The sequence below is a fragment of the Lagopus muta genome, chromosome 6 (genome assembly GCF_023343835.1).
Source record: "Lagopus muta isolate bLagMut1 chromosome 6, bLagMut1 primary, whole genome shotgun sequence".
Classification (NCBI taxonomy): domain Eukaryota; kingdom Metazoa; phylum Chordata; class Aves; order Galliformes; family Phasianidae; genus Lagopus; species Lagopus muta.
This window is the reverse complement of record NC_064438.1, coordinates 11,973,457-12,001,001: the sequence shown is the minus strand read 5'-3', so window position 1 is coordinate 12,001,001 and position 27,545 is coordinate 11,973,457. Positions and strand designations below refer to the sequence as shown.

The 27,545-nt window shown below is 36.8% G+C and overlaps 1 protein-coding gene across 6 annotated transcripts in view; it reads right to left on the bottom strand.

Moving 5' to 3' along the window:
* OTOG (otogelin) overlaps positions 1–27,545 on the bottom strand; it is a 93,314-nt gene that overhangs the window by 10,888 nt on the left and 54,881 nt on the right. For 5 of the 6 annotated variants that reach the window (XM_048948410.1, XM_048948411.1, XM_048948414.1 and 2 more), the window contains 17 exons: positions 22,230–22,341; positions 21,284–21,363; positions 16,716–20,233; positions 15,957–16,125; positions 14,906–15,042; positions 13,401–13,490; positions 12,827–13,010; positions 9,833–10,053; positions 8,748–8,886; positions 6,589–6,783; positions 5,813–6,025; positions 4,836–4,940; positions 4,433–4,543; positions 3,066–3,167; positions 2,510–2,608; positions 1,714–1,754; positions 540–615 (listed from right to left, as the gene is read on the bottom strand). In XM_048948410.1, the coding sequence (XP_048804367.1) occupies positions 540–615; positions 1,714–1,754; positions 2,510–2,608; positions 3,066–3,167; positions 4,433–4,543; positions 4,836–4,940; positions 5,813–6,025; positions 6,589–6,783; positions 8,748–8,886; positions 9,833–10,053; positions 12,827–13,010; positions 13,401–13,490; positions 14,906–15,042; positions 15,957–16,125; positions 16,716–20,233; positions 21,284–21,363; positions 22,230–22,341 (5,592 nt within the window). The remainder of the gene's footprint in view (positions 1–539; positions 616–1,713; positions 1,755–2,509; positions 2,609–3,065; positions 3,168–4,432; positions 4,544–4,835; positions 4,941–5,812; positions 6,026–6,588; positions 6,784–8,747; positions 8,887–9,832; positions 10,054–12,826; positions 13,011–13,400; positions 13,491–14,905; positions 15,043–15,956; positions 16,126–16,715; positions 20,234–21,283; positions 21,364–22,229; positions 22,342–27,545) is intronic. The other variant, XM_048948415.1, reaches the window with a different exon arrangement.

Below are 27,545 nucleotides of genomic sequence, written 5' to 3'. Positions count from 1 at the left end.
GAAATCTATGCAAAGACAGTCTCAACTGTCAGCCAGCTGCGTGCCCCACAGAATTAGTTTTCTCTGGCACTACTGGTCATGCTCCAAGACGAGCTCTGCATGGCACTGAATACCAGCTCCTTGTTCATATAAAACACGTAAGCGTATCTAACCAGTTCCCGAGTAACCTCAAAATGGGCTAATGGGGCTACTCCTAGACATCAAGTATGGATTTTAGTCTCTTGCTGGAGTTCTCCATCCAGCTCATTAATGCACAGACTGCTCAGTGAACACCACCCAACATTTCCCAAATTCTGTCTACTATTTCTGTGCACAGACTTTGCTACAGGAACTAACAGAATCCAAGGATAGGCTATAATCAACCAAGTATTTAGTGAGTGATCCTATTCTCTTGCCCTTTCCTGCTATTTGTGAATTATGTCAGTCAATTCTTTCCTCCTATGTACCATGTGCAAAGCTGAAATATCCAAATTCTAACTACTAATTTTATTTTACACTTGAAAGGGTATTTCTTTGAATTAGATTATTTCTGGACTTACCACATTTGTATTTAACACAGTTACATATATTTTCTGAACTGTTCTGAAATTGTTCATCTATCTGAAGTTTCTGTCCCTGTGGATGTAAAAGCAGAAAAAAGAGAAGTGGAATGACAGTTTGCTCATCTGTATCTTTTTACTTTAGACATCTTTCCTCTGGGATTCAAGTAGCAGTATCTCTTGATGCCCAGTAACTACTTTAGAATTCACTTTGCTCTTCCATAGTGATATTTAATTTAGTAATGAAAAGCAAATACTATATTTGTTATTTTTGTTTTACATTTGAAAAATAGGAGCCATTATCGGTGTCAGTACAGGAAACATTTAAGACAAAAAAAAAAAAAAAAAAGAAATGCAGTAGCTTGCCTTTATACAGAACTCTCCAAGCAATATGGAGTTTATTTTTGCATGGATTGACTTAACAGACACAAGTAGTATCATGCTTGTATGGCTGTACTTTTTACTGGTTTACATAGATGAAAATCAAGACTTTCCTAATACCTTGTAATATCTTGTGCCTAAGTTTCTTCATCTGTAAGATGGAAGTACTAACAACAACATCATTTGCCAAGCCATTTGAAGTTTACTAACTAGAAACCCTGAAGAAAATCTAAGTACAGTATCCAGAGAGTTTCCAATTAGATTTTTCATTAATTATTCCCTTTGCAGCATTGTTTTCTGGATAAAATATCTGATATTGACTGAGAACCTAACCCAATAATGCTAATAAGCATTTTTATAGTGCAGAACAAGTCACAGTGGAATACAACTTAAAAAACACTGTGGTGAGTCAATGATTTGAGTACGTGCTACAGATGAGCACATACTAACTTGACTATTTGTCACTATGACAAATAGGATTAACAAAACACTGATGCACTGTACGATAACTGAAGAACAAAATTATGTCTTCAAAAGCATGAAAGTAGTTCCATTCCATGAATACTCAGGGGCCACAGGCAATAAGAAAGTCTGAAGAAATAGCAGTGTCATACGGTCATTTTATTCTGCAGGACATTTAAATCTGACTTCTTAAAAAGTGATCTAGCTTCTAGTAAAACAATTTCAATGAAAGAGAATGACACAGCATTCCACATTTAACTTTTAACAAAATACTGATTGATTCCATGAGAAAATTATAAAAGAATTCTGACAGATAAGGTAGATTCCATACCAGTTTGCATTGAGGTTTGGGGATCGTTTCACATGAGCATTCTAAAACAAAACACAATTACAGAAACAATGGTTAAAAAAATCTATATACCATTTCTTCTAAACAGAGCATCAAAGAAAAAAGAAGCTCCACATTTTCGAGTCATCACTGAAGAAGCTTTGCAGCTATTTGAAATACATAACTTGGGGAGTCCAGAATTATGTCCAATTGCTAATCCATCATAAAAATGAATTCCAGCTTCTCTGACCACCTTTATCCATTTAGAAAAAATTGCAGTGCTTTATCATCTACAGTCTGTCTGAATATACTGATAAAAATATGATCATTGCAGCTTCTTTCTTCCTTGCAGTGTTGACAGTCTTCATAAACAACACAAAGCAATGGAGAATTGTGTCTAGTGCATAATAAACAGTTGCACTGCCACCCTTGTAAACTGGCAAATTCCTGACCCATAGACACTTCACCCTTTTTTTTAAGCCATAAATAAATTACTAACTGTTAAGAAAATGCCAAAATAGGAAGTCACCCATTTTGGATGGACAAATTCTACAGCATGCTATCATCCTCATGAAGCAAGAAAAAAAACCAAACCAGGCAGATTCAAGCTCTTTACCATGAGATGATTTACAATCTCATCTGTTCATGAATAAGTCACCCTTATAGAACTGGCTTGTATGCATATCACATCATCATCATTGGCTCATGTATTTAATAAAGTCTTAGACTTAAATACAAGTTGCCAAAGCTCTTGTGTTTTATTGTCTAAGGCAACTAAAATGAAAATTAGTCATTTTACCACATGTCCGAAAGGGGCAGCACTTCTCTGGGCTCCATACCTCCACCAAAGACATGCCTAGCATGCATTTGAATTCAGGACAACGATGTATTTCACAAACTAGAATTAAAGAAAAGAAAGTCCAGCAAAAACAAGGATGTCATATTTTGATGAGTAGAAATATGAATCAAGAGATACTAAATGGCTTAGTTAATGAAACCTTTAGAAAACATGTTAGTTGAATAGACTGGTGATTGAAATGTGTTAGCCATCAGTAGTGTGGAACACAGCTATCCTAAGCGAATATTTAACACAGCCAAATAAATATTTAATAAAATAAGCCAAAATTAAATATTTCCAGAATTTGGGGTATGAAGTTTGTCTCCATGATACAGATACTCAAATTATGCTTCAGACACATGATGTTTTAAAAGAGTAAGCAGATGATTGCTTGCTCATATGCAGTGAAGCTGTATCTCTAATCCACCTTTTTTTTTTTTTTTTGCACTGAACATCCACGCTACAAAATTTGCCATGTTCTCTATTACCTAAAATAACAAAATCAAGTCAAACTTACTACACTGGTAGGTAGGGCAACATCTTTCTGTAGTGTTGTCATCCACAATAAGAACTTCTCCTTCTTGACATTTGGGTATTTTATCAGAGCAAGCCCCACATGCTAGAAAAAAAAAAAAAAATAAATAAATCTAAAACACAGGAAGAAATTTTATCACTGCCTAGAAACACACGCCCATTAAGTTCCTCACAGACATATTAAAAAGAGCAGATGTACTGTAAAGTTGTTCCTCCCATACAGAAGATGCTAATTTTCAGTGCAGCTTGCCTTTTCTTTGTCATCTGCTTAAAAAAAAATAATGAATATAGTAACTGTGTCAGATCATAATAAACAGGACTTTCTCTCCACACTTTTTGTTGTGAAAAATTTTGCTGGTTTTTCTCTCCAATCAAGACCTATTTTCAGGAATGCTTCCTCTGCTACAAATACAGTATCTTTGATCCTCAATTAAAGGCAATTAAAAGTGATCCCGGTTTTATCCTCCCACTTAAACACACAGCAAAATCACAGCAGATATATTCTGTGCAAATACCAGTTCAAAGATTCATTATATCAAAAAAAGAAACAGAAGGATATTACATGGATAAACAAGAGCCAAAGGTAGAACACTACTGTAACACGTTCAAAGTGCTTCCCAAATACTGTAAATGACAGAAGTTTATTTCAGACTTCTCTTGTTCTCTTTTAAGGTTCAAATTTTTAAGGTTTCAAATTTAATCAAGATGAATCAGTCTGTGATTCACAGAATTCTATGTTCAAAAACAGAACCCATTCAAGAGAAACATATGGGATATATAATTATAAACTTAATATCATGAAGAAAACAGCTACTTGATAGCAAATAGAACTCCTAAACTGATACCAAAAGTGCCATTTTATTACTATATTAAGTTAGTAAGGACCAAATCCCAAGAAAATTGAACAAATTTGCATAATACTTTTATATCGGATATTTACCATCAAGTTAAAATAGGCCATAGATGATACAACAACAGGATACAGAGAGCCAGAGCATATATAATTTCAGTCTTTCTTTAGGGAAAACAATCAACCACAGTCGCATACGATGCATGGTCAGTCTCTCAAAGGCCAAGATCAAAGGCAAATCATTCATTCATGTAGTACATCATCAATCTTCTACTTGACCTAAAAATACTACTCAGCTACACAAAGCCACTTTATGACACTTGATGGTAGTTGTCATTACCTATGTCCTATAAACTTAATGCTCTTTTCCTTAACCATTTTCAAGCCTTACTATGCTGGGAGAGCTCAAGAAAGTACGAGTAATCTTAACTGCTAAGTTTTAGCAGATATCATCGCATGCATTAAAACTCTTAGAGATTCAACCAGCCAAGATTCCATACCACATATATAGGATATGCAGCATGTACTCTCCACCCGAGCAGCAATAAGTGTTTGATCCTCTTGACAGCTTGGCATGTGCTCCATTGGTTCACATTTTGCTGGATCACATTCTGAAACAAGCACAACAGATTTATTTATTTATGTACATCATTCCCGTTTTGTATTGCTGCATCAGTAAGAAATGAAAGAACTGAAGTACTACAGAACTTTCTATGACAGAGTGACGCACACATTCTCGCCTTGATCCTTGAACGCAGGACTCCGTTATGTCTGCACTGAGGCATATTCCAACCATGAGTTTTTAGATGAAAGAAAATTTTGTAAGCTGACATTTTAAAAATGGTTTCTATACTAAGTTCATTTTTGCTTACAAGTTGATCTATTTAGTTTACTGTCACCTACCGCAAACATAGTTGGGACAACAGGATTCTTCATTGTAGTAAGTGACCAGTTTTTCCAAGCCATTACACTCTGGGATTAGGGGTTCACATAGGCTCTGATTACAAACTATTTCATAAAAGGAAAGAAAAAAAAACATCTAAACTACTTTATGCATTTATAAATGGAGTAGTGGCAAGCAGTATTTGCAGTCTGATAACACAAATCTCTGAGTAACCACAACAAATTAGCAAAAACCCCTCAGATTATGTTCAGAATTGTCTAGCCTCACTCTCTTGAGGCAAAAATCAAGCTACAGTTGAGTTGTCTTGGAAACTCCACTTAAAAACTGCAATTCCAGTGGAAAATTCATGATAACTATATCAACCCGGATGGCAAAAAGAGTAAAACCCTTTGCAGCTTGTTTTCAAGATGAATTTTCTAACCTAAATATGAATAAAAGCTTTTATATCCTTTTTACTGCTAAATTTGTAAAACACATACACAAACATCTAATCTTTTTTTTTTCTAGTCATTACTTACATCACTGATTTGTACTTGGATGTTAAAAGTGTATCACTAGACTGTACTGCTGAGATAAATAAATGCATACCAAATAATCACAGAGCTATTTAACTCCTTTTAAAATATGTCCCCTCCTCCTACCTCTCTGATAAATCCCACTAGATTCTGAGTCAGTGATATAAAGTTTTCAGAGTTTTCTTCACAACTTACGAATTCAGATAATTACCATTCACTTCAAAAATAAGGTAACATGACAACAAACCACAGGAAAGATTATCCATGTATTTCAGTGAGCATCATAATCATAGAATAGCTTGGGTTGGATGGGACCTCAAAGATCATGAAGCTCCAACTCCCCTGCCGCATGCACGGCCACCAGCCTCCACATTTAATACCAGACCAGGCTGCCCGGGGCCCCGTCCTTTTGTTGTCTAGGAACAATTGTAATCTAATCTTAACCATTAAAGAATACTCACTACAGATCTTCTGAGGACAACATGTCTGATCACCAGGAACAAGCAAGACCACTTCGGCAAATCTCTGACAGTCAAAATTGTGGCTATCGGAACAGTCGTACTCCACTGGAATAATAGTCTCAGTGTCAACACATTTTTCCACGCAGCATCCACTCAAAGATGTTTTCCAGATGTCACCTATTGCATGAGGTGCTCCTGAGCTGTCTGTACAAGCTAGACAATGAGGACAACAGAAAATTGAAGTAATTCCTTTTTATTTCCAAAGCTATTATTAATTACAGTCCTTTATGCAATTTTGTTTATAATAAATGGCATCTTTAAGATTAGTGTTAAGTATTTGTCCACAATATGGTGTCTTCAAGTAGAATTGTAATGAGAATAAATATAAATGAACACAAAAAGAACAAAAGACATAAATAATTCAAACCATATAATTAACTGTTAACAAAGCTTCTGATTGCCACTTAATATCAGTAGTTGGATTCCTTGGCAAAAGGGGGCTAAGACTAACATACTTCCAATAATGGAGCGCATAAGCAAAAACAACCATTTTGAAGAGCATCTTCCAGCTCAGAAAAGTAAGCAAAATGCTATGTCACAAGGACACTTAATCCTTTCTCAATTGTAAAGCTAATATTTACTAAAACTCCTGAATCCTCAACTGAATAACATATGCAAAATCTTCACAACATCAGGCCAGGCATGAATTTATTAATTGTGAAGAATCTGAGCCCCAGCTTGTAGATAATAAAGAGGAAAGTCACATCAAAACATACCACATTTTTCTTCAGGAATACAGACAGCAGTGTGAGCTCGGTGAAGGATGGTCCCTCCAGCACAGACACAGCCTTCTGTCAACACCAAGCAGGTGTCTGAGTCCAAAGCAGCAACCTCGTTGTTCTGACAACTCTCTGCAACCTCACAGGCAGCTATACATGCCTGATAGGAGAAGTTTTCAGAGCAGGCAAAGGCTAGAAAGGAAAAAAAATCACTCATCTGAAGATGTAGTCACATGAGCCATGTACTACCTAAAGGAAGACACTGTTGTCTCCTTGTCAACTCGTGATGTTTGCCAACTCAGTAGGATCTGCCAACCTGAAACACTGACGCAGACCTTCCACATGAATTCAAACATAATAATATTCTGCAAGCACTTCTACTTCATTTTTCTTAGACTTTGATCTACCTAAGTTTGGTAATACAGTGTTTTTAAACATTCAAAGTTTGCAGTGGACAAAGAAAACAGTGATTGCTAAAGGACGAAGCCTAGTCTATGACTAAAAAAGGTAAATGTAAAGTCAGCATTGTTTTACCTTGAATAATAAAAAATGGGATGAATTCATGATTATATTTAGCAGGCATCCACATATATTACTCTCATGGATGAGGTTTGTTATTTTAAAGTGAACCAACAGAATTAAATTGAACATGCCTTATAATTTTAATGTAAATTCTTTGGTATCGAATGGGTATATGTCAGAATAAGTTTTTGAGAATTTACTATGATACTTCATTGGTTCAAAATAGTGTTTAAATGCCAATTGTATACAAACTACATAAATATGACTAAAAGAAAATGACTACAAATTCCAACAATATGGTTCTGTGAACAGCCAATAGGATCCTTATCTATGTAAGTCACCCAGTAATCCAATCTGGAACGATGGCAAATGAGATGATGTTCAGTTCACACAGGAGATTACCTGCTCAACTGTAAAGAACGTTATATATTAAAGTGGAGGTTAATTCTGTTCAGTTCCTCCCTGCTATAAATGACAGTAATGCCCCACAGGAAATACTTATGTCAGCCCTGTAAATAGAAAAGCTTGGGCTTTTGAAAATCACTCTATAGCACATCGATGTACAGTAATCACAAAATCCAGATGTGACTTCATGGTTCTTTCTTTGTAGGCACCACCAGAGGTCACTGTGGTATAAAAATAAGAGTATGTGTCCCCCCGCAGTGGGCGCAGTACTTAACGCTGTATATACAGATACATTTTGTAAGGTATCTTTTTAAAATGGTGTTTGCTAGTAAGAACCACACAAACTGAAGAGGTGACGAGGCTGGTTTGTTGTTGTTTTTTGTTTGTTTGTTTTGTTTTAAATCTGACCATTTTTAAGCTTTAGACTGCATGACTACTGGTTCTCTTGCAGCTTGCAGCTCATTATGACATGTCCACATGGAGCCTGTATGCAGATATTCACCTGAAATCACTTTTACCAAGGCAGCTCTTATGATTACTATGCACAATCAATTGTGTGATCTGGTGATCACTGTTGACCAACAGGTCTTTCCTTTTCCGATACTGAAACTGCAGACCTCTCTGGGTTATCATTGCATACAACTTTTCCTAGGGAATCACTGACAACCACAGATTCCATTTGGCCTTTGGGAAATCTCACGGGATCCACAAGCTCTTAGGGTTTTACTCCCTACTTTCTGTTTCATTACAAAGGTTCCCAATTACTACAATGCTTTCTCCAGTCAAGATGCAGCATTCTGGAGCAGCATCAAGCAGACTCAAAGAGCCAGCTCAAAATACTAGCGAAGTTTCTGTGGCTTCCTCCTTTCCAAAATCAATTCTCTTGTGTTTTGGCTTTATTAATGAATAGAGACTAGGATAAATGAACGCCGCACGGAAGAGGATTCAATTTCCACAATTAAATACATTGCAAGCCAGAGAGTGGCCCATGAGCAAGTCACTTTAGCTTAACTTTTTCATCTGTGAAGTGGGCATAATGAGCATGATTCCTTCTACGTGCTACTTTGAATTATATGATAAAAGCTGCTGAATTTATAATCTCAGTAACAACTTCCAAAGTATCTGAGAACTCAGGGAGCACAGATAGTTTCAGTTTATGCTAACTCTTATTACTAGGTAGGTTTTGTCTCAGCATACACTAGAGTTACACAAACATGTGGAATACTTACGGCAGTAATCGTTGCTTCTCCATTCTATACAGATATTAAATTTGTTGCACATTGCCACATAGGCAGCTAGTGAGACACATGGGTTTTGAATGTACTCAGTATCTTGAACCCAGATGTCACAGAATATCTCAGGTGGAACCTAAAGAGGAAAAAAATGAAAAACATATTTTCATAGAGACTCTGGTATGTAGCAAAAAAAATTGAACTTTGTAAATATCAGCTACAAACAGCAAAGTAAAAAGTTCTTGGCTGACAGTAAGAAAAAAAAAATCGCTAGCCTCTATTGGTCTACAAAGAGAGTCTACTGGTATTTAAAAGCAAGGCTTCCTGAGCATGAGGAAAAAAAGTGAGACATCCCTATATTCTTCTGTTTCACGTATTATAAATGCCAAAGGAACAGCTTATAGAAATTTTCCAACAGAAGACATAATTACACACTGAATTTTGTTCTTCCTTCCTCTATGCTTTTGTCTGGTTTTGGCCTCCTGTTCATCAAACTCACCAATATACAAAAGTTGAAATGATAAATGTTCTTGAATGAACACAAATAAATATTTTCTCTTTACACTTTTTTTTTTTTTTTTTTTTTTTTTTTTTTTTTTTTTTGCTTTAAGTTTGCTGTAAAGGATCTGCTCTACCCTCTCATCACTCTAAGCTGGAGCTCCTACTCTCTACAGCCTTTGAGAATTCAGGCCCTTACATTATCCAATATGATTTGGAATTGGTTAAATTACTGAATGTTTAAGTAAGAAGTAAATACTAAAATTACTTCATCTTACTTCGCTGTACATCCTGTTGGTCCAAGTGAATTTTCTGGGACTGATTTATAAATTAAATGCTATTAGCAAAACTAATAGAGATTTATTAGGAATTCTGGAATCGTCAGCTGCTTACTGCAACTCTCCTACCAAGCTGCAGCACTCTTCAATTCTTTTTATCTTGCAACTGTAGATAGAGAAAAGTATGTATCTCATACCACAGATGTGGTTACATGTAGTTCCACATTAATTAAATTATCAAGAGTACAAAAGTATATCAGAACTGCATCTCTCCCAAAATGTAAGCTTCCAAAATAGTTAACATACATAAGGATGACAGCTGCTGAAGGTCTGGTTCAACACCAGTCTTAAGCACTCTGAGCAGTCCATGACTGAACAATTAGCTTCCTGATGCCTGTCTTCTCCAACATACTTTAATGTGTCTGGCACTTGCCAGCTGTCTATAAATGTTGATGAAGCATCACTTTTGCTTAACACTGTCCTGTTGGGTAGCATCAGGTCATTTTCCAAGCTTCTATCACAAAAACCTATGTATGAACAGAAGAAAAAGCTGGTTAACGCCGCCCATGTTTATTCTGAAGTACGTTTGAAATACCTCATTCAAAAAGTGAACTTCTTTAAGAAGCTTACAGTAAGTAAGGAACTTTCAAAAAAATGTACAGTCTCATAAAACACAACAGATGTGGAAAGTCTAGTAGGATCAAAATACACAAACTGCACACAAATGACACAAAGTGAAAGTGAAGATGCACCTGTGAATTGCACATGCATGAAACAAGATCTATCACACCAGAGAGGTTCAGAGATCCCAGCAATGGCACACAACCTTCACCACGCAGTTGCACGAGCACAAAAAATATATATGTTAAAAAAAAAATGAAAAGATAAAAGAAGGTTACAAAGCACAACCACGTATAGCGACAAATGAAAAATGTAATCAGAAAAGGCAATTCTTGTTAAATTCCAATTAAGATTGACGAAAAAGCTGCCTATCTGAAACTGCAGTTCAAAAATTTAATACTCTCTTCTACTTATGCTTCTGGGCAGCGTTGTGCATAAGAGCTAACCTAGAAGTGTAACTTTTGTCACTTCCAGGCTAACATTTATAATAGCACACAGCAAGAAGAAAGCAATCTTTTCTGTATTTGATTCACACAAGGCAGCATCACATTTTGTTTTTGTTTACATTAAGGTAGTTGGCAATTTCAAAAGACTATGGAATGAAGGAAGAATCCTAACACAGAGAGAGCGATTTGGTCAACACAGAACATCCAAGTATTACAAGAGCATCTTACTGATACTTTATCTTTGAGAGCCAATAGTTATACAAAAACCGAACAACAGATCTGTCTCCCATTCTTTATTCCTCATCCCAATTGCTGATAATTTTGTAATTGACTTCTAGAAAGCATTCTTCTGATGTTTCCATAGACTTTCATGGCAATTCTAAGGATATCTGTTCAATAATTATGGGTCTGTTTGAGCATTTTGCATTATGAGCAAGCCACTGACAATCAAGGAGAATAGTAATCATTCTGAGAGTAAAATAGCTTTTGAAGCTATAAATATTAATCAATCAAAAATGTTTCTGCTTGAATGTTTTGAAGTTGTGAGCCTATACAGCACAAAGAGGAATTACTTGGCTTAAAGGGACTGCTACCATGTCTGATTTACCTTTTTCCACCTTTCTTGTACACTGACAAGATTTAACACAGCAAAACTAAAGTTTCACATTTGGCTTGGCTGGATCTGGCTGCACCTACATCACTGACATGCTTGCACTCTGTTCCACCAGTGTTACTACAGAGAAATCCCTTGCTCCCTTGGGACAACCCCCATCTCCCACATCAGCTCTTCACCAATTGCCATCTTTGCCTGATCCAGTCACTATAAAATACACTGCTGTCAGAAAAAGACCCTTCCAAGTGATACTTGGTGCTACAAATCTGGAATGGTGCCTTCATTTCTACAAAGCTGAGAAATTGGGATACGTGAATACTGCAGCTTAAAGACATTCTGAGAAAACTCAAATACAAGAAGCAGAGTAGCACAGCAAGCACAGGAGCTTCAGATAGATTAATTTACCCTGAAGAGGTGCAGAGCAACCACCTCATTTAAAGCAGGTTCTGGTGAGTCCCAGTGGACAGCACTGCACAGATTTATGTGGAGAACCCTAATTAGAGATGAATACTAGAAAAACACAGCATATTCTCCAAAGAAGCCAGAGAGGTATGCTGCCATCTTGTTAATAGGCCGCATATACCAGGACTGTAGTGTTTCTGATTCTCCCCATTACAGTAATCAAGTACGTAAAGGCAAAACAGACTTTGAAGAATCGTTTGAATCAGACGTACTGAAAAATACTACCTTCACATTCTTGTCTCTGTTTGATCTAATTACAATAACAGCCACATAGAATAAGAATGATGTTAAAAAAGACGGAAGCAATTACAGATAATAATCCAATTTCAAAATGGCAATAAATTTAAGCTCTCTTCCTTTACAAGGAGCACATTACTGTCTGCAGCACTTGGAACTCAACCAAGCTATCACTGGTATTTGATATTGAGCTACAGGCATTTGCCCTTTCTGAAACTGGCAAGATTTCCACTGTAATTATGAACTCTGTAACCTTGTTTTCCAGCTACAAATTACAGCAGATAAATTTACAGATTCAGGTGTCACACTTAAGATTGAGAACAACAGAAAAACATGCTTACAAAAGCTACTGCTCTGTTAAATTATTCAAGTTCATGGTCTTTAAAGAGAAAGTAACTACACGAGGTGATTCAGCAGACTTGAGACAGTGCAGCATTAGGGTTATTTAACCCATTACAATTACAAAAAATTCCCTTTAAAACATTTCTTCTAACAGATAAACTAAAATAGATTATCTCAAGTTAACAGTTCCTGTGAATTCTGACCTTTAGATACTGAAAATAGCACATATCACTTCCTATCAGATGGATAGCAAACACTAAATCTTTAAATGACCCTATTTGACATTATAGATTTATGCTTGACTTATTTGGGTTTGGTTACAGCAACCATGCTTGTGATTCATACGGGCTACAGTTAAAAGCAGAACTGTCATTAAAAAGTGATTACACTGACAGGTATTGAGCTTTATGTCAACAACTACCGAAATTATGAATCATTTCATGTTAATAGTACCTAAAAAATTTGCAATAATCTACAATAACTCTTTTAAGCAATATCCAGCAAAAGATACAGTTAGGAAAATGTGCCTTCCTAGAAAAGCATCTCAATGTCTTTAATTTTGCAGTTCTCAATACTTACCACATAGTCCCAAAGCTTTTGGTTCTCTGGTAGTATTAAACTCTATAATCATCACACCTGTGTAGTGAAACCACTGAATTTTGATTTTTGTTGGGGTCTCAACTGCATACATGAAGCCTGAATCCTCTACTTTGTATCCATATTTTCTAACAGTAGGCCAAGCAAATCTTGAATTTACTGTTATCTAAAACACACACGGAGAAGATTTTAAATGTCAGGCACCGAATGCTGCAGAAGAACTACTATTGGCTGGATTTTCAACAGCGTAGGAATCTAACTCATAACTAATTTCAAAAGAACTCAGGCTCATCTCCACAAAGTTATCAAGGCATTAAAGGGACCAGTGGTCATTTTAAATGCCTTGCTTTGTGACTTACCTCATTAACTGTCCTTTTATCATAATTTGACTCTGAATTTATCAGTAGTTTACTAAACTCCAAAGTGGTAACAATGAAATACCATTCCTGTCATGCCCTACTCTGATCTTCAGTATGCACATGAAAAGGCAGCTAATGATTACAGAAGTAAGATGCTATCTAAATTGCAGAGGAAAAAAAAGCCTCAAAATACTCACTTTTCTACTTAAACGATTGATAATAATTTGGTTTGATACATAGGTTAAATTCAACATTGCCAGGCACAAGGAAGTGGAATTTGAATTATTCTGTGGAGAAAGCAAAAATTTATTACCCATAGTTATAATGTATAAAAACGTATACATTAGCTGTCTAATATTTTTAGGTACTGGGACATTGAGGATTGTTTGCACATATTTTGAAGAGAGGAAAGTTGCTGATTACTGTACTTTCAAGTCCAGTCTATGAGGTTAATAGATAGCATTCTTGCAAAATATTACAAACGTAGTATTATTGCATTCACGAACTGTGTTGTATCACCCCTTATTTCTTTCATTCTGGAAAAGAAAAGATACAGGAGAATATCTGTTTGGACACTGAAAAATAAGAACTACATAGCCAAGGTGAGCAGAAATGGGACAAGGACTGGTGAATTTATATGATAAACAAATCTTAAAGAAGAAATGAATCAGAAATACATGCACATGTAGAGATTCAAGGTTCCAAAGGATTAAATAGTATTTAATACAGAGGAGAACAAAAATTCTGAAAGTCAGAAGCAGATCTGCTTTCTCCTTTCAATCATACTGGGCTTCTGAAATTAACTTTCATAAAGTACTATTCATGACCAACTCTTGAGATGAACATCTATATGGACATCAGAATTGCCCAGCTTTCATAGAAGAAACTGGGGTTAAAAGAATTTTGTAAATGCTCATGAGCAATTAACTCTTCACAACATACAGCCAACCTCTATACTATCCATTAGGATAGGATACTCTGTAATTGCATCCCATAGGGTTTCTCTCTTTCCTCTCTGAAATAGCAAATACTTGTGTTTGTCTGAAACTTGTAATGTGCAAGGTAGTCTAATTTAGTCTAACAATACTACATACTTTTAGGGCTCTCAAGATTGGTCATTCCAGTAAATTTTCCATATGAAAATACGGAAAAGTGGTGCATTTAAATACTGTACTGGTCTTGAAACCAATTTAGAGCTGAATTAATATAGGGAATTCAGGTGTGTGAATCCTCACTCTGCAAGGTATAGCCTGATGAAATGTAAAGAGAGTGAATGCTGCTTTGGAAAGTTCTTTTTAGTTCTGTGTATAGCCTCTTTAGTGCAGTAAAATTGAGTAAACCTAGATACACAAAAAAATAGAACTCTACATCAATACTTTTTACATGACAGTACTCACAAAAGTGACTAATAAACATCATCCACTTACCCTCTCACAACACTGTCTATTCTACATATAAGATAACATGGATCTGCCTCCTACCTTTCTGCTGCTTCCGAAGGAACTCTACCCAACTCTTAAATGCTGAAAATTGCAAGTATAATTCAAAGACATTGCAAAGGAGTGAATAATTTACTACAATTACATACTAGTAGTTTTATTGACAAGGATGCACTTTAGAGGAATATATGTGTAACTCATTCCCAAGATGCATCTTATTAGCAACACTCAACATCCTTCGTTAGTTGATAAATTATAATTACCATTCTACAGTCAAGGACATGGATGGTTATAGTTTCATCTTGAGTTTGACTAACAATGTATGATGCTTCTTTGAATAAAGCCAAACGATTTCCATCATATGTTACAACACTCAGATCAGAAAAAATTGTGCAACGACCTAAGGAAAAAAAAAAATTGTATTTGCTCACTTATTTTATAGTTTCTGTAAATGTAACCAAATACAAAGATATGAAGATATAGCAATAAGCTAACTAAGACCAACTTCTTTGCTGTACAGTTTCAGATATTTAGCACATTTTCAGATGTATTTTATTACTATTGCATCCCTGTAAATGGACAGCATAGTCAAATTCTACATAGTCCAATGGCACAATCCACAGCACTCTGCTATTCATACAATTTTTAGCAGCATAAATTTATAATTTTCACAACCCTAAACCAGCAAAAACACAGATGACAGTGAACCATGCCAGATCTTTAGCTTCTCTCCAGTCTCATTCATAAGGAGGGAGATCTTGTTTCAAGTTCTCTTCTTTACAGTCATACTGCTCTGTTTCAGAGACTGGAGTTCATAAATGGAAATTTACATTGCTTATCTCTGCACGACTATTTTGCCATTATGGACTAAATTCAATTTTCTTTGAGGTTAGGATTCATTGTGCCTAGTTCTACATAATTGGTAGGAGTGACTATAGCACAGCTATGCTGCTAGAGTCCATGAATTGTTAACAATTAACTTCTCAGACTGAAGTAGATACAAGGTATCCCACAAAATCCACTGCCTATATCCACTGTATCTCATCTGACAAAACAGAAGACAGGTCTAAGTCACACCTAGACAAGTCTCCTGATGTTACCAGAAGTTAGTTAAGATATTTATCCTACAGTAAAGGAACATTTTCATTTCACTTAACTAGATGCAGAACTAGAATTATAAATTTAATTAAGCAACAATCTGTACAATATAGATCTTTCTTTTCTTCACCATGGTTATAGGAGCATTGCCTTCTTAGATATGTATTAAATTGTTACTCAAATTCACTTCAAAAGAACCAAATAATTAAAACTTACATGCACATTCCCACTTTGGGCAGCATTTGTCCCCATTTACTCGAGCAGCATATCCTAAAATTCCACAGCTAGGTTGAGTTGCATTGTATGGGCAGTTTTGTGACTTATTAACTTGAATCAGTTGTCCATCCAAGCAAATGTATTTTATGCACTCATTCTCTGTGAGTGGCTAAGACATATTTAAAAGACACAAGCAATATCACAATAATGCATAGTATTTGCTCATAAAAGAGGCTCACATTCTTCAGGCACCAAATATTTATAAATCCTCATGACAACAATAGTGGAAGATTTAAGCAAAGAGCATCATTGAAAATCTGACCCTTCTGAGGATAGTTTAAAATTCGGTCCTGCTGTAAAGCGCAGAACATTTTTTTGTTTGTTTACTTTTAATTAAAAGAATTTGAGAAGAAACTAACATGGATGTGTGGGCAGGAAGGCTACATGATATACAAAGTACATGAACTACATGAAGCACTGCATTTTACCAAAACAATCCCAAACATTCCTGCAACAGTCACACTCAGAAAACCAAGGTCCAAATCACAGTGAAATATAACCCTCATGAAAATCATCATGCACAACTGAAGTTGTTCAGACTTACAGATATAACTGTAAAAATAACAAATAGCCCTACTTAATGCAGACATTTAAATCATGAGGATCAAAGTATGCCTCACACATGATGGTTTTATCAGCATATAAAAGTAACCTGGATTTATTCAAAACCAAATGCAATAACGTTATGACGTTACTTACTGTACAGGTTTGGAGAGCTGCTGTTTCTGTAGGGAAAACTGAAGCTGGCTGTGTGACTCCTGGCATGGCTTCAGCTGTTGCCAATCCATCAGCAATTGTTGTAGGCAACCCATAAAGTGGTTTGGTAGATAAATAGGCAAAGGAGGAAACTGATGGAGCTGTTGTATCATTTAAGTAGTCAGGTACTGTTAAGAGCAAACTCTCTGAAGGTGTTTGTACTTCAGATGTTATTCCATGCTTGGAAGTTTGAGTGGCCAATGATGCAGCAGCTACAGAAGAAAAAGGTTTTGTTTCAGAGGATGAATGTATGGTGAATGGTATCAGTATGCTTACATTAGAAGGAGCTGCAGTTGTGGTTGTGAAATATGGAGAATAAAATTTCTGAGGTATTTCTGAGGTAATGGCAACACCTTGAGCGTGGACAGGTTGGACATCCAGCTCTTCTGATTTTTCCGTATCAGGGAACATAAGTTCTTTTGATTTTGAAGAAACAGAAAAATAGGTGGGTTTCACCAAGGTTGTGGTGGATTTTGTTAGAGTTTCTGTTTTGTCAGATGTTGCTGATGGAACAGTAATGCTTTGCCCCGTACCTCTTATTGTTGAGCCTGAAGATACGTGTGATGAATGGGCAGTAGCTGGAAGCACTGTAGTTGCTAGAAAAGTGGAACTGTAGGCAGTGGTTGAAAGTATGTCTTGCTTTGGCAACACAACAGTTTTCTCTGTAGTAGTTTTAACCACTGACGTGGATGCTGTTGAAATTACACGTGTTAAAAAGGCACCTATGGATGGCTCACTTTCCATCACTATGGGAATTTCTGTTGTTTCAGGTAATAAAACAGATGAAGTTGTAGTTGTTTTAGGAGTTTGACTTGAAACAAGTGATTCAGTAACTGGGGCCTGCCATGTGGATTTTAGACCAGTATCTGTGGAAATAAAAGGAAAGGCATCTTTTTCGATGGTCACTGAAGAAGAGGAAGTTGCAAGTAATTCTGGTGAGGAAGGGAGAATACTGGTTCCAAATATAACGTCAGCTGTTTTTCTAGCTGGGAATGTAGACTGGAAAACAGTAGTTCTTGGTACATATGGCTGCGTAACTGAATCACTTAAAATTAACTCTTTTTCAGTTGGTAAAATAACTCGTGTAGGGTCCAATGAGATAGATAATACATTTGAATGAATACCTTTAGGTAGTGAAGTAGTTAAAGAGGATGAGAGAGTTGATTCTACTGTAGCTTCAGTTGTGCTTAATAGAATTCGTGGCTGATCAGTGGATTTTGTTAAAGTTTCTTCAGGATGCTGGTAAGTTGAGATACTGCTTTTGCTTGTCAAGGAAGGCTTAGATGTCTGATGAGCAAGTTCCATTACCATTGTAGGAGGAAGATGTGATACAGTCATAGCCTTTGTGGTCTGTACTGGAACTTTATCTCCTGTAGATGGAATAAGAGATGTCTGAGCTGCAGCAGTGGCAGGTTTTACCATAATTGTTATACTTTCAACTGTAGACTGTGATGCTGTAGGAACTACTTTAGTTTCTACTACTGGATATTTTGGTGTGGTTGTTACTTTCAGTATCGATTGTGTTAAAGAAGTTGAAGAAACTGATTGGTCTTCCAGATGCTGAGAGGTAGAGAAAGTGTGAAAAGACTTCGTTACTGGAAGTACAGCATGGGATGTATGCACAGGACTCAGAGGTGTCACTGATGCTTCTTTTCCGTATATGGACAGTGAAGGAAGAGAAATATTTAAAGAGATTAGAGAGCTTGATGGTGAAGAAGGAAAAACAGATGTCTTTGTCGTGGAGATGCTAGTAGTTCTTTCCTCTTTTGATTCATCAGGCTGTGCTGGTAACAATGTGGTTTCAGATGCACTAAGGAGAATATGTGGAGATCCAGTGAAGGACATTGTTTGAGCTGACTCTCTTTTTGTAGATATGGAAGGAAGTGTAGCAGTTTCTTTTGATGAGATAAAGGTTTTCATTGCTGATGTGGCAATGCTACCTGAATACACTGAAGTGCTTCTCTTCCCTGTACTTAAAACCAGAGGTGACTCGTAATCGGTAAATGCTTTTCCAGTTGATTTTGTTTCTGATTCAAAAGGTGATGTTATTTCAGAAGTTACCTTAACAAACAAAGGTGGCATTGTGGTAGTCTGAGGCAAAACAGGGTATTTAGTGTACAATGTAGTCAAGAACTCTGTTGAATTTAGAACTGTGTATGATGGATGTGCTGTAGTTGACACAGTTTTAAATGTTTTTTTTAATTCAGTCAAAGCTGGAGTAGCAGGAGTAGGAACTGACTCTGAAGGCCTTCCTGTAGAAAGACTGATGGGTTTTCCAACTGTAGAACTAGGATGCAGTGAATATGGAAGGAAATGGGAGCTAGATGTATGCTGCACGTGAGGTGTTACTTCAGGAGTTTCTTTTTCTTCAGTTGTAAAAGGTAACAAAGTTGTTTGCAGAGTTGTCATCTTTGGACCTAGAGTTGTAGAGAAAGGTACCCCCACAGCATCTGTCAGATGGTGAACCTTTTCAAGAGGAAGTTCTGTAATTGCCTTACCTAGTGATGAAGGCAGTGTGGATGCTGGTGAAAGTACAGTCTTAGTGCTTTGTTCAGTTAAAACAACTGCTGTTTTTGTCATTTCTGAAGATACTGGTTTTAGCAAAAACAAAGTAGTGATCACAGGAGATGATGATGTTACCGTAACATTAGGTACTGTGGTAGAAGACTGGCCTATGCTTGTTTTTGTCATTTCTGAAGTTGATGTTACGTTTGTTGATGATGTATATGAACGTACACCCAAAGGTGATAAGGTGAAATCCTTGGGCTGATACACAGTAGTTTTTTCTGTTCTTGATTCAAATGAAGAGGGTGTAAACGTTGCAAGTCCTTCTGGTTTTACTTGTGCTTCCTTTGTAGGAAGTGCTATTGTGGCTATTTCTGATATTTCCATCATTTTAGTTTTGACTGGCAGTTCCGTTGTTTTAAATGTAATGGGTGTCCCAGTAAAAATAAAAGTAGAAACTGGTTGGCCTTCTAATTCTGGGCTTCTAGACGCTGTATGTGAAGCAGTTACTATCAGAGGCTCTGTAGCCCTCAGAAGCTTAGTGGAACCACTACTGATCATTTGTATTTTTGTGGAGGTTTCTGAAGTGACAGGAGATGGAAACAACAGAGAAACATCAGCAAGAGAAGACAAGCTTACATTAGATTTTGCTATCTCAGGCAGTGTTGTAGTTCTCCTCTCAGCTGATGTCATTTCTCTTGGCTGTGAAGAAAGATATGACAAAGTTATGGCTAGAAGTGTTGTATTAGATGTTACAGCTGAAAATTTAGTTTTCTCTGTAGTTGCAGGGAGTTTCAACTTTGAAGCAAGTGTTGTTTTCATGTCCGTTGTTGCACGTAAGGGAAATGAAGTTACTTCACTGATGGCTGCCAAAGTTGTACTAAATGTTAAGTGGGAAACTGCTGGTGTTTGAATGCTGGCAGGCAAAGGTGAAGTACCATCTGCAGGTTCAATGCCTGGAATCAGACAAATAAATGGTAGTCTGACATTAGCAGCTAAATTACAGACAAAGCTAGTGAAGCTAGAAAGATTATATAACAATTTATATAGCTCTGATTTTTTCAACTACCTTTAAGCTTGTAAAATTGGTTGATGCTCAGCTGAGCATGATCCAGCAGAGCACTCAGGTGGCCAAAAAGGCCAAAAGGCATCCTAGCTTGTATCAGAAATAGTGTTGCTAGCAGGAGCAGGGAAGTAACTGTCCCTCTGTACTCAGATCTGGTCAGGCCACACCTTGAGTACTGTGTTCAGTTTTGCGTGCCCCTCACTACAAGAAAGACATTGAGGCCCTGGAGCATGTCCAGAGAACGGCAGTGAAGCTGGTGAAGGGTCTGGGGCACAGGTCTTACAAGGGAGGCAGCTGAGGAAGCTGGGATTGTTTAGTCTGGAAGAAGAAGAGGCTCAGGGGAGACCTTATTGCTACCTGAAGGGAGGTTGTAGTGAGCTGAGGGTCAGCCTCTTCTCTAGTGGTAACTAGAGAAGGACTAGAGGGAATGGCCTCAAGTTGTGCCAAGGGAGAATCAGTCTGGACATTAGTAAATACTGCTTTTCTCAAAGAGTGGTCAGGTGCTGGAATGGGCTGCCCAGAGATGTGGTGGAGTCACTGACCCCAGAGGTGTCCATGTTTAGACACCATGTTGAGGGATGTGGTTTAGAGAGAACTGCTGGTGATAGGGGGATGGTTAGACTCAATGATCTTGTTCTCAAACCTTGATGATTCTTTGAAAATTCAGAGCCAAACTCAAAAGTAAATTTCAATAAGTTGCTTCACTTTTCATGTTACTGAAATGTTTTATGAAAAATATTTCATATTGTAAAATGTTAGATTTGCAAAGAGTTAAACTATTTTAATTAAACTGCACGTTCAGTGAATCTTAAGATTTGCATAACTGAGGTCAGAGTTATACCAATTTAAGCACCATTATTTAAAAGCTTGACTAAGATATCACCTCAGACATTAATAAGCTAAATATATCATGCATATATACACAATTTTTCAAACATACAGTCTTCAAAATACACGCATCTTTGAGTGACTTCATCCAACAACATATTGAGAGGACATGCAGGGATGCAGCCTTCCACTCTAAAAGAAAAACAATATCATTTAGGTGAACAGTATCTTCTTGATCAAGTAATTAAATTTCAGGCAAACACTATTTATAGTATCTTTTTTAACAGACATCCTTGCTCTCATCACCTCAGTATTCTCCTTCAAAATGTCACTGATATGGCATACATTCTCACAGACCAAAGCTAAAGCAGGAACATTGCAATTAGCTTGTGAAATGAAAGTTCACATTGTAAACACTTACTTAAAAAATGCCAAACCTTTTTTGCAAACCAAAGTCCAAATGTCACTTTTACAAGACTTAGTGCAAGTTTCAATCCTGCTGAGAAGCACAGTGCACAGAGTACATAAAGGGAAAAGGCAAAGAGATGTGGCTGTTGCAACTCTATAGTTGAGCATGGTGAGAAAATTGAACAGGTTGCCCAGAATAGCTGTGGATTTTCCATTCCTTGAAGTGTTCAAGGCCAGTGAGTGGGGCGCTTTAGGCAACCTGATTTAGTTGGAAGTATCCCTTTCTATGGTAGGGAAGTTGAAGGTAGATTATCTTCATAGTCCCTTCCAATCCAAACCATTCTGTGATTCTACCCCAACAAAAGCATAAGGACACAACTATCTGAAACAAACATAACTTGATTTATCAGTGCACTCTCACTCTCTCCAGTTTCAAAGTTACAAATACTTGTTGTTACAGACTCTGACAATACTTATTACTGGTGGCATCTAGAAACTTCACTTACATGTAGCTGCTACAGCAGTTTCAATTCTTTCATCCTTTACTCATCTTCCAAATTAACGCTGTCCTTCTGTACTGATCCTACCTTTGGTTACTTGTATGCCTATTATTATGCAAATTATAAAGTTTTACATTTACAAAAACTTACTTTGGTACTGTCTGACAGTTTTTTCCCAAAGGATCCCTGCAGGTTTTGAAACATGGGCTTGCACAGGCATCATAATGCCATTCACATGCAGAACGTGATAGAAATTTTACATCTGAAAGACAACCAAAATCTGTTAATCTCATTTATTTCTAAAAACATACACACATCTCACTAAGAAAGATAGCTCAAGTTCACTGCAGCTCTAGAACACTCACTATTTCTACCAGCATTCTTTACAAACAAAATTAATAGTAGCATTTTTCAAACTGCGAAGCTCTTTTTAAAATGAAAGTTTACTTTTACACACAGTACAGAGTACTCTGCAACCTGTTTTGCTCTTAGCATAGATAAAACCTGCCACTGAATTTCTCATGCTTACTGTATATTACAATCACTTGAAAATAAAGCCAGGTAAGTCAGCGCGCTGCTTTCTTATGTTTTAAAAACCATGTCAACAATGAATCTGTATTTTGGGTTATTCAAACAAGATGAAAAAGATACAGATTCTGAACAGTTACTGCTATTATAATCAAAATTAAAAGCACCAGCGCCACACCAATGCACTAACACTGTGCATCACAAAAGTGGTTTGCCTGCTGTGTAAAATCAGGTGATAGAAGGTACATAACTTGTAATGCAACTGCATTTTAAAAATCAAAACAATCTGATCTGAGGTCAATTTAGGCTCTTTACTACCACATCTCTTAACAGTTCATCTTTTCAGAAGCAGTATAAGATAGAATTTCAGACTCAAAATGACTTGAGGTTTAAATCGTTTTCTTGAAATGCCTAACCGCTCCTAACATGCCAAAGCAACTCAGACATGATCACATACATAGAATTGAACAAATAAAAACATTTCTCCAAACTGAATACTTCAAAAAGAGTCAAACACTATGACAAATGAAAAAAAAAAACCAACCCCCCACCCAAAAATCACACATACCTACCCAACTTCCCTTCAGAATATCTAAAGCACATAGATAGTGTTTACTGAAATACTTCAAGCCCAGATAACTGAAACTCAAAGTGCTAATTCAGATAGAGGAAGAATTAAACTTCAAAGTGGAAATAAATGGAAGTAAAGATCAGCTACAGTTCTAATGCTTATTAGTTTATTCAGAATGAATGTAAAGAAGAAAAATAAACAGACTCAGCTTAGATTGAATATAAAGCTTCAGAGAAGCAAATTCTCAGTAATCATATGGATAACACTCACATGTTCAAATGCATTATGTTTTCTTTTTCACTACAATCCTGTCCCATTTGTGTGCAGAATGGCTCCCATGTCAGTGCTATGTGCACAGCCAAGAGGCTCTTTCAAGTCTATGTGACATAAGCAATCCATCTGGATATTGGTACCTGAACTACAACTCACTACAGCTCCCTCCCGTAGCAGCCAAGGCAAGACAGTGACAGTTTCCTTATGTCTATACAGAGAAGACCACTACCATGATATATAACAGAGTATTAAGACTGATTTTAGACCTATGTGGTTAAGAGTCTGTGAAGTCTAACTGCAACTGAACAATATTTATGTTAATGATCAGAAAGAAATGATTACTGCTTACAAAGAATTTCCACTTCTGTCTTGTCTTTTTTGCTCTCAAGTCTTGTGGCTAGCTCTTTTACATCTTCCTGAAGGCATTCATCCTTCCCTGAAGATCCTAAGAAATTGCTTTTCCCTGCAAATTTCAGACATCTGCACTCATGGATAGTTAGTTCTCTGCCATTATTAATCATAAACATCTTTCTTCTTAGTAAAAATAATTCTCTTCAAAACAAACTATAACTCAAACTCAGCTGCCTACACCCTTCTTATAGTCAAAGAATGTGCATGTTGCCATCTAGTGTTATCCTTTCAGTGGTGTTCTGTCCAAGGACTTAAACTGTCACCATTTTCAAAAACATGACTTCAAAGACAGTAACAAATGCATTTATACATAATTACATCCCTATATAAAACTAAATACGCTTCACTGAACTAATCTAACCCCTTCTAGTGAAGCCAACTTAAATAACATTTAATGGAGGAAGGGAATTATTTCTGTACATTTTGCTGACAGATGCCTGGAGCTTTGCATAAAAAGGCAGGTCGAAGTGAAAAGGTTTAATGACACATGAAGAGGATGTGTGACAAAAAGACAACATACCCAAGATTTACTGGAGCAGGTTATCATCACCCTAATGTGGACCAGCAATCACAGAATATTCTAGTGCAACCTAGGAGATCTCATTCAGATTACCCAAAGGTAAGTACACAGATCCATAACTTCTAACTCGTGCCATAAACCTCACCACTAACAGTAAAAGAAGTTCCAAACAACAAATGCACAAGCTTTGTAGAGAACATACACAAACCTCACGAGGAATGTCAGTTTCTGAGTTTAGAAGAGTGATCTTGAATTAACACTGTTAAGTGTGGAACTGACATACTTTTTCCTATTTTTCACATGAGCTTAGACTCAAAGTGATAGCCACGTTTGCCTCAAGTACTCCTGCAGATTAAGTTCATGGAGTTTGCAGGTGCTGCATGACTTGGGAGGGAATGGTGAGAACCTGCACGTAATTTGTTGCTCATGAATACCACTTTCTGCAAAGAACTAACAAAATCATGCTTTTCTGCAAATTTTGCCCCTGCATCTGCAGAACATAAGAGACAACAGATGAAATCAGGACCCTTTTCATAGAAACTGTCTTCAAAGGAGAAAAGAAAAAGAAAAATGACAAAAAACATGCTCTAAAGCCATTTAAATCTTCCTCTCACTTCCTAAACTGAAGGAAATACACCTTTTCTCTCTCTTTTGATTTTAGACATCAACTTTCATGCCAGTGAGACCTAGAGTACTGCTAATCCAATTACAGAAAATTTCACCAGTAAAACTGTGGATTTCACCAGTGTAATAGCATGAAGGCCTTATGCTACCGAGGAAGTTAATCAGCCATCTCCAACACATGCTTCCCACTTTTATACTACTTAAATTCCCCCACCAGCAAACAGTTATAGGAGCTTCGTATTCTGCGTACAGTTCACTCCCAACAAAAGAATGATACAGAGTCATGGCTCTTATATCAGGTATATGCTCCTCAAAAGTATTTGTCATGTCATTTAGAAGTAACCACGTGCATCCCAGTGAAGTCTACCAGCACTGTCTTCTATTTGGTGACAGCAAATCCTTAATAAAATGGTAAAGTATATCTTGGATGGGAAACATTCCACTAAATACGTCCTCATTTATTTTGTCTAATAGGAGCTAAACATATAAATGTGTGATGGTATTGTAGAAAGCTTTCATAACAGTATAGTATACACTTTGCCAAAGACAATACATTAAAAAAATACTTCCCAAACCTATACATAATTTTCTCGCTTCCTTGAGCATCAGAGAAGCATTCAGGATCTTCATTCCTACTGGCTTTCAAATTTAGGTCTGTGGTAATAAAAACAACAACTACTATATGGAGCTGTTGGAGAGGGTCCAGAGAAGGGCCACAAAGATGATCAGAGACTGGAGCACCTCCCCTATGAAGACAGGCTGAGGGAGCTGAGCTTGTTCAGCCTGGAGAAAAGAAGGCTGCGGGGTGACCTCATTGCAGCCTTTCAGTACCTAAAGGGAGCCTACAAACAGGAGGGGAATCAACTGTGTGAAAGGGTAGATAACTGCAGAACAAGGGGAAATGGTTTTAAGGTGAGGAAGGGAAGACTTAGATTGGATATCGGGGAAAATTCTTTACCAAGAGAGTGGTGAAGTGCTGGAACAGCTGCCCTGAGAGGTTGTGGATGCCCCGTCCCTGGAGGTGTTCAAGGCCAGGCTGGATGGGGCCCTGGGCAGCCTGGTCTGGTATTAAATGGGGAGGTTGGCAGCCCTGCATGCAGCAGGATGTTGGAGCTTGATGATCCTTGAGGTGCCTTGCAACCCAAGCCATTCTCTGATTCCTGGATCTGATAAAGAATATTATTTTTCATAACATCAGAGTCTGCTAGTGATGTTGATTACAAAAACCCTGGCCACAATTTGTGTGTTTTGACAATTCCTACTAGTTTACAAGTCCATCCTGCCTTTTTTTTATATTGACATCTACCACAAGGACAACATATGCCGCTATCAGAATTTTGATATATTTGCAACTTCTGCTATACTCAAAAAATTCCAATTTACTTTAAAAGGGGTGAGGGGGAGAGGAAGGGGGAAGAACCTAAAAACTGAACTATAGAAGACTGTATTCAGAATAAAGCTTTTTTTAAAACATGAAAAAAAAATACTTAAACTTTCATTCTCATCTGACACTTTGTTGGTTTTTTTTTTTTCCTCAGACTTCAAATAATTTGGAAGGAAGAAAATCTGATTCAGAGTTACCTCTATTTATAACAGCAGCAAAACTCTGCTTAGTAACTCAGATTGCCAATCTCTTCTGCTACAAGTTTAGAAACATGAAATCCTATCTAGCCACTTAACACACACAAACTACCAACAAACTCTGCTCATGACTTTCAAGTTTCTGCAATGAGAAATGTAAGGAAATATCACAGAAAAAAAAAACTCTGTGCCTAGCGTAAACATAATTGAAAATGGAATATAACTGCCTACCCCTCAAATACTTAAGCTTTAGTTTATTATACTGTTAGATTGATATAATCCTGTTAACGTAATTATCTAATCTCCTCCTATTTACTCACTCAGAAGCCAGAAGGTCAAATGCTTGTATTTGCAGTATAAGTAAGAAAGATTTTATAATTCCAGGGAACATCAGTTCAGTTCCAAGAGCTACACAGAAGGTGTGTTAATGGTCATAGTGGAATTTGCAGGTACAACAAGAGTTGCTCAGAATTATCCAGTATCAAGTCCAGGCCATAATCTTTGGGACTGGCAAAGCATTAGAGCTTGAACTAAACTTCAAAGCAATGCATTGTAATTAAAACAGGATAGGTTAAAAGAAGAATTATATTGGTGGAAATGTTGAAACTAAGTTGATGTTTAGCCAGTCAACTACATTATGTATGAAACCTGACTTAAGATGGAAGAGGCTTTTGTTAAAGTATATATTTTCATTTCCAGTTTTGCACAATTTCTGAATATTTCAGTTAAGGTACAAATACTACAAAGATGCAAAATGTCCTGTGTGAAGCACAAATACTGATAGATACTTATGTGCAGTGTGCATATGCCCACCTACTTCTTGAGATTTTAATGTTTGCTGAAAATTCTGACAGGTTTTCATTTACAGCCACCTAGTCTCTAAAGCACATAGCTAGCAACACTCTTCACAAAAGCTTTGCCACAGAATTTATATAAAACAAGACACATTCTTATAATA